Below are 17,730 nucleotides of genomic sequence, written 5' to 3' on the forward strand. Positions count from 1 at the left end.
TCCAACATGTAAAAACAGTACTATTCTTTTATAGTAAAGTTTGACGTTTCCATACCTTAGCATTGTGCGTTTAAGTGCTATGCTATAATTTGCCGTTTAGTATTATAGATGTCGTGCCAATTACATTTTTATAATTTACTAGCTGTCAAAATGCGAATGCAAAAGGCAAAAGAAAAAGCTGAACACATCACCATTTTTTTTTTTTAAATATATTTGGCCATTCTTATTTACAGGAAGTTTAAATTTGCATAACATACTAGGCAACAACATTAAAGTCCGTGCCGCTTTAGGACTCATATATAACTCAAAAACCAATTCGTCAAAAAAAAAAAAACATATATATATATATATATATATAACTCAGAAACTATTTTAAACAGCTTTGATTTTCCTATTAAATGTAAATTAAAAGATGCCAATCCAAATTAATGCAGGATTTTGGATAACCTCAAACGTCAGCAACTACGTTTACTGTTTTTTTTTTTTTTCTTCCTTTTTATTTATTTATTTATATTGTCCTAAACAGAAATTATTATGGGTCGAGGTCTTATTTTGCGGAGGAATATTTGATTGATAAATAAATGCGTTGAGTTTACATGCATTTTTTTTTTTTTTTTTAAACTGAGTTGTTTCATGATTTGGTTTTTCCAAAATTCAGTGTAATGTTTCTTATTCTTTTTGTATCCCTTTGATCAGATTGCAAGCAATGTTTGTTTCATAATTTTAATTTCTTTAATTACGTGTATGTACCATTTTAGGTTGGCATGAACCTTTTACGATCTATTTCGGATAATAACAACTCCAATACAATTTGAAGCAAATCTGTCCAAAATAATAATTATGATAATAATTTTTTTTTAAAATCGCTTAATGAAGCCTATTTAATAGTATTAATGGGTCAAATAAATATCAAATCCTTACTCCGTATGTAGCATAGCAATTTGACAGCGATTTTCACCAAAAGAATATTTCTATATATATTTTCATTGAAGCCAAAATTGGTGTATATTTTTTTAAAATTTAATTTATTTATATTTTAATAAAAAATTTTAATAATAGAATATATTTAAAATCGATATTTTTTAGATAAAAGTATTAATTTTATTATATACTAAATATATTATATCGATATTTTTATTTAAATGTATTGATTTTGGATGCAATCTTATGTAAACTATTCGCATGCTAAAATTCCCCCTTCTAAAATACTGTTTTTTAAATTTAAACTTCGTTGGTAGACATCGGATATGAGCCTTCGTATCCAACAATCGAAATCAAGCCCAGTTCCCAAAACATAATTGGGATATGACCCAAAAGGTCACAAATCCAGCAAAGCCCATAAAGAAAAATTAATAGCGGTACAATCAATCAATCAAGCAAAACCCAGTTTTCGATCGGGTCGGATTTCCAACGAAATAACGATTTGTTTTCAGACATTGAAGAAGAACCAGAGGAAGGAGTGGAAAGCAGCGGCCGGAAAATGGAAGATGACGAGGCAGAGATATTCGATGGAATGAGAGCTCAGTTCCCTCTCACATTCGGCAAGCAATCCAAAGCCCAAACTCCTCTCGAAGCAATCCACCAAACAACTCGTCGCTCCGCCTCCACTACAACGAACCTTCCAGAACAACCACCCTCTTCATCTTCCTCCTCCTCCTCTACCAAGAAGACCACTGACCTCCCTTCTCTCTCGTCCTCATCCAAAGACTGGCTCAGCTCCCTCCGTACATCCAAAGCTTCGAACCCTAATTTCACCAGCAGCAGCGACGATGGTCGCCGTGTAACCATTGGGCCGCCTCGGCCTCCGCCGACGGATGAGGATGATGGCGGCGATGTGATTGTTGGACCGCCTCCGCCGCCGCAGGGGCTGGCTACCGATGATGGCACCGAGGATGTGGATGATGATGATGTCATGGTCGGACCGCCTCGGCCGCCGGTAGGCTTGGATAAGAATGACGACGACGACGACAACGGTGAGATGATTGGACCGCCCAGACCTCCACCAGGAGGTTCGAAATCGAGTGATTCGGAGGAGGATATGGATGATGAAGAGGAGAATAGGTATCGGATCCCACTTAGCAATGAGATTGTGCTTAAGGGCCACACTAAGGTACTGTTTTTTCTTCTCTGCAATTACTTTGTTGTTTCTACATTCTAGGAAAAATATATATATATATATATATATATTTATATATATATATTTATATATTTACTTTGTTCTTCTTAATGGATAGGTGTGCATTCTTTCGAAAAAAGAAAGATTTTTGTGTAGTTTTTTCCAGTTAAATAAGAATTCATACTTCAAAAAAAAAAAAAAAAAAAATTCCCAATAGCTCTAGAAGTACGACATTTTAATGTAATTGAATTAAGCTTCTTTTATTGGGTGATAGAAATTAGTGATGAAGCTGTAAGATTGTTTGAGCAAGGAAAAAATTTAGTAGCTTTGGAAAGTTTGAGGGAGAGAGATTATTTCGGTGGATTATTTTGTAAAAACTTGATAAGTTATTGGAAAATTTTAGTTGTCTTATACTCCATAGACCAGATAATAGTAGAACTAGAGAAGAAACAAAAGCAAGTACTTGAAACAAGAAGGCTTATGGTCTTGGTTTTGATATTTGGACAGGTTGTTTCAGCTCTTGCCGTCGATCACTCTGGGTCTAGAGTTCTTTCTGGCAGTTACGATTATTCAGTACGTATGTATGACTTTCAAGGAATGAATTCACGTTTGCAATCATTTAGACAGCTAGAACCATTTGAAGGTCATCAAGTTCGTAACTTAAGCTGGAGTCCAACATCAGACCGTTTCTTGTGTGTGACTGGCTCAGCACAAGCCAAGGTAGTAATGCCGTCTCTTTATCCTGTCTTTTTTGTAAAATTAGAGGACTATTTGGACCGTCATTTATGTCTAACTATGATGATATCTAGATTTATGATCGTGATGGGCTTACTCTAGGAGAGTTTGTGAAAGGGGACATGTATATCCGTGATCTAAAGAATACCAAGGGACATATATCAGGATTGACTTGGGGGGAGTGGCACCCTAAAACTAAGGAGACGATTTTAACCTCATCGGAGGATGGATCCCTGCGTATATGGGATGTAAATGACTTCAAAAGCCAGAAACAGGTTTGTCCCTTAAATTAATTTCCATTTTTAGAGACTTGTTATGAAAATCAAATTTCTTTTAAGTAACTTTGCATTCACTCAATGGTTAGGTCATCAAACCAAAACTTGCAAAGCCTGGAAGAGTGCCAGTTACAACTTGCACATGGAACCGTGATGGAAAATGCATTGCAGGTGCTATAGGAGATGGATCTATACAGGTACTTGTTTCTGCTGTCTAGATATCCATGCAAATGAACTCCATGTGCAGAAGCTTTGTAGATTCCCTCCCCCCCCCCCCCCCCCCCCCCAAAAAAAAAAAATAGACATTTATATTATTCGGATAGAATTTTTCATGTTAGTTTGAATGCAATGACCTTCATATCATTGTCTTTTGACATTCTATATTTTGTTGTCATATTGTCATAGATATGGAACATTAAACCTGGATGGGGAAGCAGGCCAGACATACACATTGAGAAAGGTCATTCAGATGACATCTCAGGGCTGAAGTTTTCTAGTGATGGGCAAATTTTACTATCACGAAGTTTTGATGATTCATTGAAGGTGATGACTAATGAAAACAAAGTTTGAAAGTATATTGCTTTTATGGACATTGGATTTTGCAAAGTGCCTTTCTTTCTCTAATCATGAAATCACATGCCAGGTCTGGGACCTGCGCCAGATAAGACAGCCTGTTAAGATGTTTGAGGATCTGCCAAACCATTATGCTCAAACAAATGTCGCATTTAGTCCTGATGAGCAACTTTTCTTGACTGGAACATCTGTTGAAAGGGAGAGCACCACTGGTGGTTTGCTGTGCTTTTTTGATCGGGCAAAACTTGAACTCGTTACGAGAGTTGGGATATCCCCAACTTGTAGTGTTGTACAGTGTGCTTGGCACCCAAAGTTGAATCAGGTAAGCACAATAACATATTAAAATGCTTAATTAAGATATTTCGAAGCACTGACATGCATTCATTTAACATATTTCCGAATTATTGTAGAAAATAAACCAAACTTTCATGTATTTCTTTGTATTTGAAGATCTTTGCAACAGCTGGAGATAAAAGCCAAGGAGGAACCCATATATTGTATGACCCTACGCTTAGTGAAAGAGGAGCTCTTGTTTGTGTTGCTCGTGCACCAAGGAAAAAATCTGTCGACGATTTTGAGGTAAAACCGGTGATACACAACCCTCATGCTTTGCCCTTATTTAGGGATCAGCCAAGCCGCAAGCGTCAAAGGGAGAAAATATTGAAGGATCCTCTGAAGTCCCATAAGCCTGAACTCCCCATGACAGGACCAGGCTTTGGTGGAAGAGTTGGTGCTAGTAAAGGAAGCTTATTAACTCAATACCTCCTCAAGGTAATTTGTTTTTTCCTCTTCTCTTGCTCTTTGTTTTATCTCTTTGTTATATCTGTGTAAGAGACTTATAATTTGACTGCCATTGCAGCAAGGGGGTATGATCAAGGAGACATGGATGGAGGAAGATCCAAGAGATGCTATACTGAAGTATGCAGATGTTGCAGCAAAAGATCCAAAGTATATAGCTCCAGCATATGCTGAAACCCAGCCTGACGCAGTTTTTGCAAAGTCCGACTCAGAGGATGAAGAGAAGTGAAACATATTATATATTTGTGAAATTAACAAGAGAATTATATATTTCAAACTAACAGTTTTTGGTGCAATAAAGAGAGGAATTAATTAGTGATTAACAATATGTCTGCTTGTAAGCTGACGTTTGATTGCACATGTGAATCAGATGTTAGCATACAATGGTTGTTAGCATACGTTAGAGGTCCTTGACATTTTTATTGTAATTCCCTTTACATACAGACGTAATTATACATAATTACAAGTTTTGTAGGTTTGAATATCAATGAAATATTCTCCATTCGCTTCACTGTTTAGTTTTCTTTTATTTATTCGGCATATATGTTCATGCATTATCAGAAATTCAAGCCAATGTTTATTTGTTGGTTAACAGGGAAACCAGAACTGTAATATAGCCTCCACTTTTCCCACCAGCCCGAACATCCGTAAGAGTTGTTTTACCAGCAGCGCTTACACCCATCAAAGCTGTGAGAACGCCCGACCTGAAAGCAATATGTTGGTTCGTGGGAGACCAGAAATTGTGATAGTTTTGTCCATATAGCCTCCAGTTTTCCTACCGGCCAGAACATCCATAAGAGTTGTTTTACCGGCAGCACCACTCACCCTTGAGAAGCACCAGTTTATCCTCAAGGATCCCCGGTTGTTCATTCCCTGAGAATGGAATTTAGACAAATGGGTCTTGTATTTGTTGAGAACAAGCCCTATCGCATAAAAAATTTATGTTACCTTTGGCATGTCAACAGAGTAGGCGATATCCTCAACAGTGATGAAATGCGGTTCGAATGGAAGGATCATTTCAGTGTTCCTGTTATAATTGATCTGAGCAATATAGCTTTAACAGATGAAAGCCTGGAAAGACTACTTCGAATCTTAATTTTTTGATCTCAACTCCCAACTACTTTCGGCTCTGTAAATGTGACCTAATGTAATGGCTTTCAGGTGTGGTACCTTACATATGGAGTTATTGAATTCTAATCGATAGGTAGAGAGTGGAGATCAAGAAATAAAGATTGGAAATAGTCCCTCCAGATCCTCATCTGTTAGGACTGAAGATATTGCTGAGAACACATACTCCGTTGACATGCCACAGGAAACATAAAAGTGATAAAGCTTGTTTTTCAACTTTCAGATTTGACTAGTGTTAAAATACAAGACCCATTTGTCTAGGTTCCATTTTCAGGGAATGGAAAACCAGGGTATCCATGAGGATAAACTGGTGCTTCTCATGGGTGTGAGTGGTGCTTTCAGACAAGGTGTTCTCACAGCTTTGATGGGTATAAGTGGTGCTGGTAAGTGGCCCGTAGAACCAGCGAACGTTTGCTTAAAATCACCGCGAACAAGATGACTTCCATTGTTGACTCTCCTCATGTTACTGCATCTTTTATCATCTTGTGAAAAGGCTTGTAACCGACTAGCACATGGTCTTTGTATGCTCACTTCAAACCTACGACAGCGACGCAGACCGAGTATGGTTTTTTCTCCTTCTTTTTATTTATTTATTTATTTTCATTTCTCCAAAATGGATATTATTCCTTGGTTCTATAATCTCTATATGATAAAAATGGGAATGGCTATTCACCTGCTCTCTTTAGTCTCGATGAAATTGTTGAAGGGTGGGTGATTTTCACATTTCTAGCCATTTTTTTCTCTACCAACTTCCAATTCTTTTTTTTTAATTCTTTCTTTCTTCTTCCCTTTTCTTTTTTTTTTTTTTAATTATTTTAATGCAGTCCTATTTACCCAAAAAAAAAAAAGAAAAAAAAGAAAACTTAAGTATAATAAAAATTGAGCATGAAATTTGGCTTAAAATAGAATTTGAATCCATGTATATTTATAATTGTCATTTTAAATGAATCCAATAACTCCCAATGATATATTTCTAGCAAAATCTGTGTGTAAAATTAATATATTATAAAATAATTGCGTTTAGTGAAATAGAGAGAGGAATCAATCAAAGACTAGCCATATGCTGAAGTTAAAGAAAAAACTGATTTTTAAATCATTTTTTGTGTTCAAATTTTTTAAGCTTTTTTCATACTTGGGCTCTTAATGCCTTTTCGCCCCAAAAAATATTTTTAAAAAAAAAAAAAAAAGTGAAGATTCTTAATGCCTATTGCACTTTCATATTACAAATTCAAAATTGAACAACTATTTATCTTATACTTCTTCATATATTATAAAAATACTGCAGAATATACATGTTTAAAAATAAATAGAAGAAGAATAAGATTAAGAACAAAACGAAACGAAACAAAACAATATCTGAGGCTAAAAATATGTAACAACTGATCAGAAAGAGAACTTTTCATAGAATGTTTATTAAGTTATCGACATTTACAAAACTTTCAAACAAGATTTTTGACAGGCCCAATTATCATAATTCCCCATTATAAAGATTGGGATCATGATCCTTTGTGCGGGCAGTACAAGGAAATTAGTAATTGTGACTATAGCATTATGTTACAAAACTGTTGCGCAAGCCTTAGCTGCACAGCTGTTCATAGTTAACAGCTCCAAAACCATTCGCTTGACAAAAACTTTGTTGACAATTCCATCACCAACAACATAAGCCACTACCATGTAACTCAAGCTAGATTCATCTGCAACTTCACAGCTTGGATCAAATTATGAATTCCCATCCTCAAAGCTTGACAAACGGTTGTCCGAGAGAACGGTGAACATTTGAGTATCCACAAAAAGCTGCAATGACAAAATGAGAAATGCATGGGCAATGATTTGAAATCAAAAGATGAAAGTCGGAATAAAAAGATACTGCATAATCATATTTGTTAAAACTTTTAAAATATTCATTATTTCAAATGTTTGATGTTGCGAGTTAATAAATAAAAGTCAGCCTGCACTTCAAAATGTTTAAACAGAGAGGATAGGACAAGAAAAATAAAAAAGTGTTAAGTTACCTTGATAAATGGCCGGTCCCTACTAGAAAAGGAATCAATAAAGCTATCTTTGAGAAGTAAAGAAACCTGAAAAAATAGCCAAAAATTTGTATGTGAAAATATGATAAGCTAGCCCATCTAAGGTATTTATAATGCCTTCTTATTCAAAACTTAGGAAAACTAAAGTATAAAAATATTATCTATACCCTGTCATTGTTAGATTGTACACTTGTTATTGTATGAAGCCTTAGATCTGCACAAAGTGACTCCAAGTACCACCTCATGACTTTTAGAAACTGGGCTGCAGCATCAGCCTGCAAATTAATTCAAAATACTAGTGATTTGATTGAAGCATTAAGCATGAGAAGCAGCATATCTTCATAAAAGAGCAGCAAGCATCCAAAGCTAAGTAAATCAATTAAAAAGTAAAAAAACAAAAAAATAAAATAAAAATTTACATAGATGCATGGAAAGACAGATCAGACAGTTATGGGGTTTAGTCTTAAGAAGAATGCAATGGTCTCTTGAAGTTTTTTATTGACCTGCTCACAGAATTACCATAAAGGTATATCAGAGAACAAAAAGGTTCCCTTAGGATTCTTAACAATGAAAAACCTCTGGTAAGCATCACCCTTGCTGATTTTACTCTTTTTTTTTTTTTTTTTTTTTTTTTGCGGGGACTTACAAATTATTTTCCTTTTTTTTTTTAATTTAAATTTTTATCAAGGGACATGTATTAGTTACAATGTATCTTCATGCTTGATGAATGTGAAATTCCTAACTGTTAAAAAGCAGAATCATCAAGCATGTAAGTACAACAGTAAAAACCTGCATTTCGTTACACCTATATACAGGATGCCTCGTAGCAATGGAACTTTCATGTGACAATCTATCATGGATGGGCGATAGCTTAGAGACAAGCTCCTTATATCGTGGAAGTGTTGGCAAGTGACACATTTTCACCTGCTTGAACATAAATTTCACAGTTAAAATAATAAAAAAAGGGGGAAAGTTGAAGCAATGAATTATATAATTGCATGAAGTATCTTCAAGAGTTATTGTACATTTCATAGTGTCAATTTTAAAAAATGCTAGTATATGACACAGTAATTATCAAACAAGCACAATGTAAGGCAGGAAAAACAGCTTATAATTATCCTTTCTTAATGGAAAAAAGAGACCGGCCAAGTAATAGACACTCAACTAAGAAAAAGCTATAAGCTATGAAGATTCTAAAGTTTTCAGTAGATTTAGAAGGATCATGTTTTAGCACTGAATTCAAATTTAAGCATGAAAAAATTCTAAAGGACATCCACTAAAGTGGCCTTAAGATCTTTTAGTTTTCCATAAACGAAATTGAAAACAAACCTGGTCCTTGGTCACATTGGCAAGAACAAGATTAGAAGTTTTAATCTTCAAATCTGCAGGTTTATGTTGCAGTCCAACCTGCAAAGACGAAGGCATTAGGGCTGGCTATGAAACACTGTTACAATTTCTTGAGGCATGTAGAACTGAAGGAGTCAATGTGAGTTCTATGAATTCTCTAACATATAGGATAAAGCCTGTGGTAGAAAATAAATTTCGAATATCCTTATTAATAGAACAACTAAGAAACTACTAGGACATAATGACCCTCATAAATCCACACATCACTTGATGAGTTAGACTCATAATATTAGATGCTATGCATAGCTTAAATAAACTGCAGCAGAATGTGATCCAACGAGAAAGATATTAAACACGATATAAATTTCTTATTTCTAAATCATCAAAATAAAGAGTGGCAACCAGATTTCACATAACATGCTAGTTGTAGGTTAATCTTGGAAAATATCCTAGCAAAATGAGCAAGAACCTTTTATCGAGTATCAAACTTCAACTAACAAATTAGCATAGTTTCAGTATCCCATTAAAGGACCCGATAAGAAATGAAAAATATGTGGAGCGGTAGTCTTGAAAGAAAGTAAACCAAGTGAAATTTTGTATAATGCCATGCAATTTAGCAAGAATACAACTTGAAAGTGGAAGAAAACTCACAATAAAGGGAACTGGGGCATCAAGAAAATCAAGCATCCGTCCAGGTAGTACCTAAGAAAGATTAAAAGACTCTAAATCAGTTTAGTGTAAAATGTATGCTTACCAAAGGAAAGTAGGGTATACAATAATAAATTTAAAAAAAAAAAATGAAGTAATAATTTTTTTTTGGGTAAAGGATGCAAAATCTCATAAATTTCAAAATCCTACGCACAAAAAAAAAAAAAAAAAAAAAAAAAAAACTATATATATATATATATATAAATATACATAAAAGTATACATATATATATATATACATCAAAGTTTTCCTTCATTTCATCACACTACTATACAATATACATGCCTCCCTTTGCAGAAAGGAAAACACCTTATGTACTTTTGGGACCAAAAGTGCAAAAGCAAAACATTAATCTTCAAAAGCATTTTAGAAAGTGATCAACCATATGTTATAACAATTATTAGATTAATCCAATAGTTTTATGAGCTATATATCTTCAAACTCAGACCAGTTTTACATGAATGCCATCGAACTTACAGGAAGCATTAAGCTCTGCCATTGAAATGGAACAATCATAGGAATAAAAGATAATACAGTAGCTGATAGCACACCCTGCATTGGTTGAAGTGTCAAATGGTCAAACTCTGCAAATAAATAAGCAAAAATATATAAACAAATTACTGATCTCAGGGTTTTTCTTGAGTAATTTTAAGAAAAAGACCAACTTACCAGATTTGGGCACAATATTACCACCTGTTTTTCCAGTAACACTCCCGCAACCAATGCCAAAACCTGCGAGAACTGCTTATCAATCTCTAAGACAAAATATCAACAAGCATAGAGTCATTTGACATAGCTCACTATGGTATCATAACCATTTAAACATAGCAAGAAACTAGCCAAGAAAATTGAGCTAACACTTTCAAGGGAGAGAACCCGGCAAATAGTTGCCGTTGTCCAAATCGATAATGCAAGAGCTTCCTCAGCAGCAGCCAACCTAGCATTGATTTTCTGTCAAGTTATAAAGATGAGTGACCATAATTATCAAGGAGCATAAGCCTATGGATTATCATTAACAGAAGACATACCTCAGGTAGCTCAAATGAATCTGAATATTTAGCATAAAGTCCAAGAACAGAGATTGGAGGTCGCCTGTATTCGATAGACTGTAAATGTTCAAGAGGTTGAAAAACTAATTCGCTTCCTTGTCGAGGAAGAGGCAAAGCATGATATCCACAAACGATCTGTAACAAGTCGTTTTTATTCTCCTATTATAGAATCATAAAAGAAGAATGATCAAATGTACATAAAAAATATCACCTACATTGATATGAAACTATAGATATTGACAACATTAGCTAACCTTAGCCCATTCCATGATGAAGTCATCCCCAAAATCTTTTTCACCATTTAAAAAAAGGTCATCATCATCATCCTCTGATGCTATGCTTCTGGCTGGACTGCCAAAGATAACAATATATTATTTACCAGGTAAAATGCAAATAGCTTGTAATTAAGATAACTATTGAAGTATCTGACTTGTTCTAAACAAACGAAGAACTATAGAGATGTTTCTATGAATACATCAAAATCAGATAAGATGATGTCTTTCCAAGTACTAGTTTACATCATAAAATAAGCAAATCTAGGCATAAACGAGCAAAAAATATAAGTCGACCGATTTTTGTTTTATCCAGCAAAAATTTCCACAATAAAAAATAGGATAATCATAGATCTACCACCTGAAGATGGGTTCAGAACTCCCACGATGCTCCAATGTGAGTGTTCTAGAGGAGAAAGATGTCCCAACCTCTGGAGAAGCATGGCCATTTTCATAGCTTCCATTCCTCTTCTCCGGAGTACAATTCCCAGAGGCCTCAGAGCCATAATCATCACAATGTTGTAAATGTTTTCTATCATCCTTATCTATATCCCTTACTTGACTAAAATCTGACGCCTCACTAGGAGCAATGCTTTCAGGAGAGTGAGATTCCCAAATCTTCAGTAAGTGGGAAGGAATCTCATCATCAGATATAATTCCAGCAGCAGCAGCTGCGAGAGTTGCAGCACTGTCAACTGTTATTGCGGAAGTCATCCAATCACTAAAAGACTCCCTCTCAGAGGACCTACCACTGTCATGCATTTGATCATGCATTTTGGGAATTGAGGGAACAAAATTAGTGAGAGACATTTCACTAACAAATTGTGTTATCCGATTCAGACGCTCCTGTGCAATAATACTGCAATACAAGTAAGTAGAATATAGTAAATTGTAAAAGATCTGTAAATATATTCAAGCAAAATGGAAAAAGAAAATATTTAAACATTCAGATACAGTCAATGCCCAGAAGTCATGGTGCAATTTGCAATTTACCTGTTCAACATCTCATAGTGTAATTCAAAGAAAGGAACTCTCGTTAGCACACAGTAACAACGAGGTGCAGAAACTAAAAATCGGCTGAAACCTCCAGATGAATGAGAAGTAGGTGATGAGACACCTAAGATACCAGGAGCCCTCTGGACAATTTCCAGCACATGTAAACAAACACCGTAAAGTGTTGCATTGTCTGCTACCTGATCAATGAGCAAAATGAAATCAACAACCATCAATGTACTGCCCTGTTTGTTATGAAAAGCAGTACATGACATGCACAATTTTTTTTTAAAAGAACCAAATATCATACTGAGAAAACAGATGATTCTGGATATGCATCATAAGACCACTGTACCATTACACATATAAAACACTTGAAAGTCATAAGCAACTAAATCATGCACAACATTTCTATAAGAGTCAAATCTATATAGTGACTGAAAATCCATCTAAACTAGAAGCAACAATAATTTCACCGTCTTTCCATCACAACCTAATACAAAAGTACTCTGGCAGAAGACACTCCACAACATATAATGCATACATGCACACATAAAATGAAAAAAATTTCATGCTACAAACTAGAAAATAAAAAGTTCTTGGTGATGGGAAGGTGGCGTTTAAAATACATTCTAAGACCATAAATAAGCTACATCAGGGTCCAAAACTGAAAATCATCATAAGACATGAAATATCAACATTTGACTTATCAAACAACAAAAACAATAAGAGTAATGCAAAAAGCAAAAGAAAAATAAAAATTTCATTTGGATGATAAAGAAGAAAATTATTTTTGATTAACAAAAGCATCCTAATATGTCAGGAATCCCAACTTTAAAATGTCTAGTGTCTCCATGGTGGAAATTTTAACAAACACAGCTCAGGATACCTAATGACATAATATGAGAGCCATGAGGTTGTCAGATTTTTAAAAGAGAAGGAAAAAGTTACCACTTACCTTAAGTGAGAAAATAAATGATGAATCATCCCGACCCAAATGCTCCTGTGGATAAGATGCAACAATAAATCCTATTTTCTTTGGTGTAGGTGGTTACAGCATAAAGAGAAAATGATAACTACTTAATACACATGAACAGCAAAAGCATATCAACTAGCAAAGCCATTCTGCATAGGACTGAGTAATTAATTATGTATATGTATGCTTGACAACTCAGGAAACACATCATACAAAAACACCGAGTATTCAGCATATAGCCTGAGATGTGAAAACTTTTTGGACTATACAAGTAGACAAGTGATTTGAGTATCATTACCGGGGAAAATAGCATGGAACTAACTTAATAAAGCGGAGAGCTATTTCAAAATAATACCAAGAGAGATCTTTGTTTTTTCGGTTGGGGAAGGGGAGTTGTAGGGTTGGAGAAAGAGAGAAGATAAAAAGTAGATGCTATAAATTGATTTCAAGATTTAATTCTTGTGGAAGACTCTCTGCACTAATCAGATTTCAACGGATCATAAATTACTGATAAAAACCAGATATTAGTAGGCAACGTCATAAGTGTAAGAGAAAAAGGTCATATATGGATCTTATTTATTGCTCAATTGGATGTTAAGGTCGTCTGACCTTCTTTATTTTGTTCAACTTGGTTTGTCATTTGTGCTAACTTATATATAACGATAAATGAAGGAGAAAGAAGAATACTAAAGTAAAATAAAGCTCCAGGTTCTCCATATAAGTTCTTCTTCTTCTCCTTCTCTTCGTGGACAAGAGGATCTCCATGGACATTAATCTTGAAATTATGTTGCTAATGGTGCTTGGATTGTATATAAGCCCCTTTCTTATCATATAGTCTCAAAGTCACTAACAAAAACTAGTCAAGATATTGTAAACATTTTTAGTTAAAAATATATATATATATATATATATATATTCTAAAGTAGTAGAGTAGTGAGCCAATTGCTTTAGCATACCTGTCCATAAACAAGTTCATTTAGATCACTTAATGACGGAGTCCTCTCCAACAACTGTGCCTGAATAACGACAATCCATAAATGCAACTATAAGTGACGATTAATCAATTAGCATCAACAGAAGTATATCAGTAAAATTCTAGACAATGAGAAAGGGGCTATCTTCAACCAGAAAAGCTGTACTACATGGGACAAACTTCCACCAGTACCACATGACACGCTGATGCACGACTAGAGTAAATGGATAATCATAAAATATAGCACCTAAACAATCTTATATCATATAAAATGAAGTGAAGAGCATGACTAAGTCCCATCATACAGCTCATATGAACTAGCTATTAAGAGGGGAAAGTAGAAGCTCCTGAAAATTTACAAATTTGAACCACACATGAAATAGAAGAGTTGTTGGCTTATTTGTATTACATCATTAATTATTTATATAAATTGGATGACCAGCACAGAATCATAGAAGATCAGGAATACAAACCTTAACTCCTTCAGGAAAACAGAAAGCAGCTAAGTCTTTCATACGCATTGGTAGCCTCTTCCCAGGTGGGTATTTGAAAAGTATCTGTAAACCCAAAAGAATTTCAGATATTAGCATCAGTCTGTCACAATATGTTACTTTCCTAATGCAGTATCTCAACAACATCTCAACTGAAGCAACTAGCCTCTACAAGCATCCTAACTATAGTTGAACATGAAACATGGTCTTCTTCCCTGCCAAAACCCCCCAGCCTTTTGCATCATCTGTTTTATTGTTGGCTCCAAAGGTTTTTCTTTAGTGAACAGAAAATGGCTTCTACCAACGAGGAAATACCATCACAGAAGGTTGCATATTCCCTTTTGTGTATATAAACAAAAATGAAGTCATCATTGATAGCATATAGCAACCAAAACAAAATTCAAGGCAGAAATAACAATACGTAGTTAATGTTGATTGCCTAATTGTTAAGAGTGTTAAGAAAGGATTAACATAATTGTGCAGTCAACCTGAGGTTCCAATTTTGGAAGCGGAGGCCCTCGCTGCTGCAGCATTTTAAAATCTACAAGTTCAGATTTCGTCATTTCCAACTCCCATTTCTTTCTTTTAGCATATGTTTCCTCCACAATCTCCAGATTAGTATCTGGATGAAGCCCCGCGACAATAAAGTGTTCAAAGAGTGAGGTTGGATCCTGATACTTCATTTGATCCTGTAATGACATTGTCTCATAGTTTACTTATATACGCAGATAAATAAATATTTTTCAGCATAACATAATAACAAATAAAAGACAATTATAGTGAGCAGTATTAAAAACAATAGAACTGAAAGATAAAAATGTGCAAAGTAGATGTCAAAAAAAAAAAAACGTGTAAAGGAGCAACTTATATTACATTCTGAATGCACATGTTTGATACCATAACTAAATTGAGTTAAAAAAATGCTTGTGAAACTATAAGAACACAAGTTTTTTTATGTGCAGAATAACCATCTATTTCACTCATATCATGTCAAATTCTAATTTCCAAGATGTATTGGAACAAAGAATGACATCTAACGTGTTAAATCAATTAGTTCAACAAAACTTGAGAATTTGTTGTCCAGGATAAAGAAACGCTTAACCCGCTTAACTGGAAAAAGAAAATAGCAAATCCAGAAGAAGATGCAACAAAAATATAAATATAAATAGACCAAAGGAACCTGACATGGAGTATAAGTGACACAATACGAATGTACCTTGACATAGAGACATACTGATATTAGACCTAAAACGACTGTACTTTAAGTGGCATTATGGACAAGATATTTCAGACCGTCTAGATTAATCCATGTTTTTGACCCCTGACTATAAACTCTTTTCTTTTCCTTCTATTTTTCCTTTTTCTTTAGTTTTTTCTTTTGGGTTTTTGCTAGTTGGACTGCATTCATGTTGGGTGAAAATATCAAATATGTGCAAGAACAAAGAAAACTGTGGAACCACACATCATTAAATAATAGGCAAAATTGATTTTGCTGTTAACTAAGCAAATTGCTTAAACAGAAAATTATCAGAGCAACAGAACTCTTGTGTTTTACTCACTTTCGATATGTATAGGCGTTATATATTGTACCTACCGTTCTTAAAAGTACATAGGATACACAGTACAAAATACGACTGTAAAGGCCATAGGTACATACGTAAATTTTTTTTTTTTCTTTTATTTATAAAAGATAACCAAGAGATTGGCAGCAAATCCTAAACTATGAAGCTGATAACAGGGCCAAATGAAATAAAAATAGAGTACCATAGCTTTGGGGTGAAGCTGATACCACTGCCGTTTTTGGTTTGCCAATATCTCAGGATTGAAACTCGACCGCCCACCATCTTCCCTCGAACTGTTACCCCATCGCCAAGCTCTCTGCACGTGACTTTTCAATCTCTGTAAACTATTACTCCGCCTGTGTCCCGTCGTCCCTATTTCACTTCGTGCTCGTCTATGCCCCGCGGCCAAAGGTGGGAAGCTAGAATTCCCCGAGTAGACATTTTGCAATGCTTCACCAGCCACTCTAATTGCCTCCTCTGATATTTGCTGCAAAACCCAAACTGGAGACTGAGGCCGATCTTCATTTCCATCTCCATTTCCTTCTCCATCTTCTTTAGCACCCATTTCCCAAAAAAAAGCACAAAACTCAGCTCACATTGCAATTTCTCATTGGACCAAATCCATCACAATTTCCACTCCATTGCCATTATATTCATTCATCCATCCATTTCCACTGATTTCTCCACCACCTTTTTTTTTTTTTTTTTTTTAAAAAAAATTTTGATCTTCTGTGCCAACTGAATTAAAGGCACCGAATTGAAATCGTTTCAACCTTAAAAATATGCTTGATCCTCGAATTTAAAGAAAGCAACCAGATTAACCAATATATTTTGAATATGCTCAAAGACTCATGAAGAAAAAATAAAATAAAATGTCTTCGTCTCGTAACTTCGAAACCCGAATGAAATTTTGAACTTCGCAACGCATGTAACGGCTATCCTGATCACAAAAACGAAGCACAAATTGCAGAGTACATTGTGATTAGAAGCATAATAATGCAGGATTAAGAAAAAAAATCAAGCATTTATTATTTGCGAACAAATTTTCAAGATTGCCAAGGATATCATGGTTCATAACCGAAACAGAATATGAAAAAACAGAGGAGGGGAAAAAAAACATAATTGAAATTCATGTAACCGGCATATATAGATTAAATGCCATACGATGAACAAAATAACAAATGAAATAAAAAATAAAAAAATCAGGAAGGTATTTTACCTATTTTCGGTTTCAAGGTTTTGTTCTTCAGGCAAGCAAGAGAGAGAGAGAGAGAGAGAGAGAGAGAGAGAGAGAGTTGCTAAATATAGGACGGTAATGGAGAAAAGGGAATGGGGAGGTTATGGACATATAGGAGAGAAGGAGGAGGAGATGAGAAGTAATGCTAATAAAAAATTTATTAAAAAAAAAAATGCTTATGAACAAGAAAAAGGAAAATACTATTTTACAAATTTATCTTATTATATCAGACACCTCCCTGTGTTTCTGAATTGTCAATTTGCCCTCCCAAATTTATCACCCCTTTTTTGATACATAAATTTATCACCCTAAATTATCATTTAAGGTAAAAATAAAGAGTTTTACAATTAATGCTCTTTTGTTTCAAAGACCAAAATAAATTTATATTTGGAAGAAGTTTTTTATATTCATATTCTTTTTTTTCTTTTTTTTTTTGGCAATCAAGATTCAAGAAGTTTCATACAATA

At 34.6% G+C, this 17,730-nt stretch overlaps 2 protein-coding genes and 1 non-coding gene across 6 annotated transcripts; 1 reads left to right on the forward strand and 2 right to left on the reverse strand.

The window, feature by feature from the left end:
* Positions 1-1,266: 1,266 nt before the first annotated feature.
* On the forward strand, positions 1,267-5,008 carry LOC107405234 (uncharacterized). The gene is made up of 8 exons (XM_016012260.4): positions 1,267-2,110; positions 2,624-2,836; positions 2,926-3,126; positions 3,216-3,323; positions 3,532-3,669; positions 3,770-4,021; positions 4,150-4,470; positions 4,559-5,008. Exons 1-8 carry the CDS (start codon positions 1,481-1,483, stop codon positions 4,724-4,726), a joined length of 2,031 nt encoding a protein of 676 aa, XP_015867746.3. The 5' UTR covers positions 1,267-1,480; the 3' UTR covers positions 4,727-5,008.
* LOC107405235 (uncharacterized) lies at positions 4,704-6,399 on the reverse strand. Its single transcript, XR_009640879.1, has 2 exons — positions 5,446-6,399; positions 4,704-5,370 (listed from the first exon to the last, which is right to left on the reverse strand). It is a non-coding gene; the product is annotated as an uncharacterized LOC107405235 (transcript).
* Positions 6,400-7,005: 606 nt separating this feature from the next.
* LOC107405233 (uncharacterized) lies at positions 7,006-17,423 on the reverse strand. 4 transcript variants are annotated; one of them, XM_048481514.2, is made up of 20 exons: positions 17,246-17,421; positions 16,229-16,966; positions 14,953-15,153; positions 14,447-14,530; positions 13,957-14,016; positions 12,983-13,027; positions 12,025-12,224; positions 11,781-11,890; positions 11,393-11,702; positions 11,014-11,110; positions 10,739-10,918; positions 10,569-10,661; positions 10,380-10,442; positions 10,188-10,262; positions 9,654-9,704; positions 8,985-9,062; positions 8,445-8,579; positions 7,823-7,930; positions 7,638-7,703; positions 7,006-7,419 (listed from the first exon to the last, which is right to left on the reverse strand). In XM_048481514.2, exons 2-20 carry the CDS (start codon positions 16,589-16,591, stop codon positions 7,345-7,347), a joined length of 2,394 nt encoding a protein of 797 aa, XP_048337471.2. In that variant the 5' UTR covers positions 16,592-16,966; positions 17,246-17,421; the 3' UTR covers positions 7,006-7,344. The 4 variants fall into 4 exon arrangements, with proteins under 4 accessions (XP_048337471.2, XP_048337470.2, XP_048337469.2 ...); XM_048481513.2 differs by having other exon boundaries at positions 11,393-11,890; positions 16,229-16,961; XM_048481512.2 differs by having other exon boundaries at positions 11,393-11,890.
* Positions 17,424-17,730: the final 307 nt, after the last annotated feature.

The sequence above is a fragment of the Ziziphus jujuba genome, chromosome 9 (genome assembly GCF_031755915.1).
Source record: "Ziziphus jujuba cultivar Dongzao chromosome 9, ASM3175591v1".
In the NCBI taxonomy this organism is placed as follows: Eukaryota; Viridiplantae; Streptophyta; class Magnoliopsida; order Rosales; family Rhamnaceae; genus Ziziphus; species Ziziphus jujuba.

Bases quoted from the DNA above. Each gene is read 5' to 3' on its own strand.
- LOC107405234 (XM_016012260.4), top strand. From the start codon at position 1,481: ATGGAAGATGACGAGGCAGAGATATTCGATGGAATGAGAGCTCAGTTC. The intron at 2,111-2,623 runs GTACTGTTTTTT...ATATTTGGACAG, and splicing joins TGCTTAAGGGCCACACTAAG to GTTGTTTCAGCTCTTGCCGT. The intron at 3,670-3,769 runs GTGATGACTAAT...ATCACATGCCAG, and splicing joins GTTTTGATGATTCATTGAAG to GTCTGGGACCTGCGCCAGAT.
- LOC107405233 (XM_048481513.2), bottom strand. From the start codon at position 16,591: ATGGGTGCTAAAGAAGATGGAGAAGGAAATGGAGATGGAAATGAAGAT. The intron at 13,028-13,956 runs GTATGCTAAAGC...TCTTATCCACAG, and splicing joins ATGAACTTGTTTATGGACAG to GAGCATTTGGGTCGGGATGA. The intron at 11,111-11,392 runs GTGGTAGATCTA...TATCTTTGGCAG, and splicing joins AGTTCTGAACCCATCTTCAG to TCCAGCCAGAAGCATAGCAT.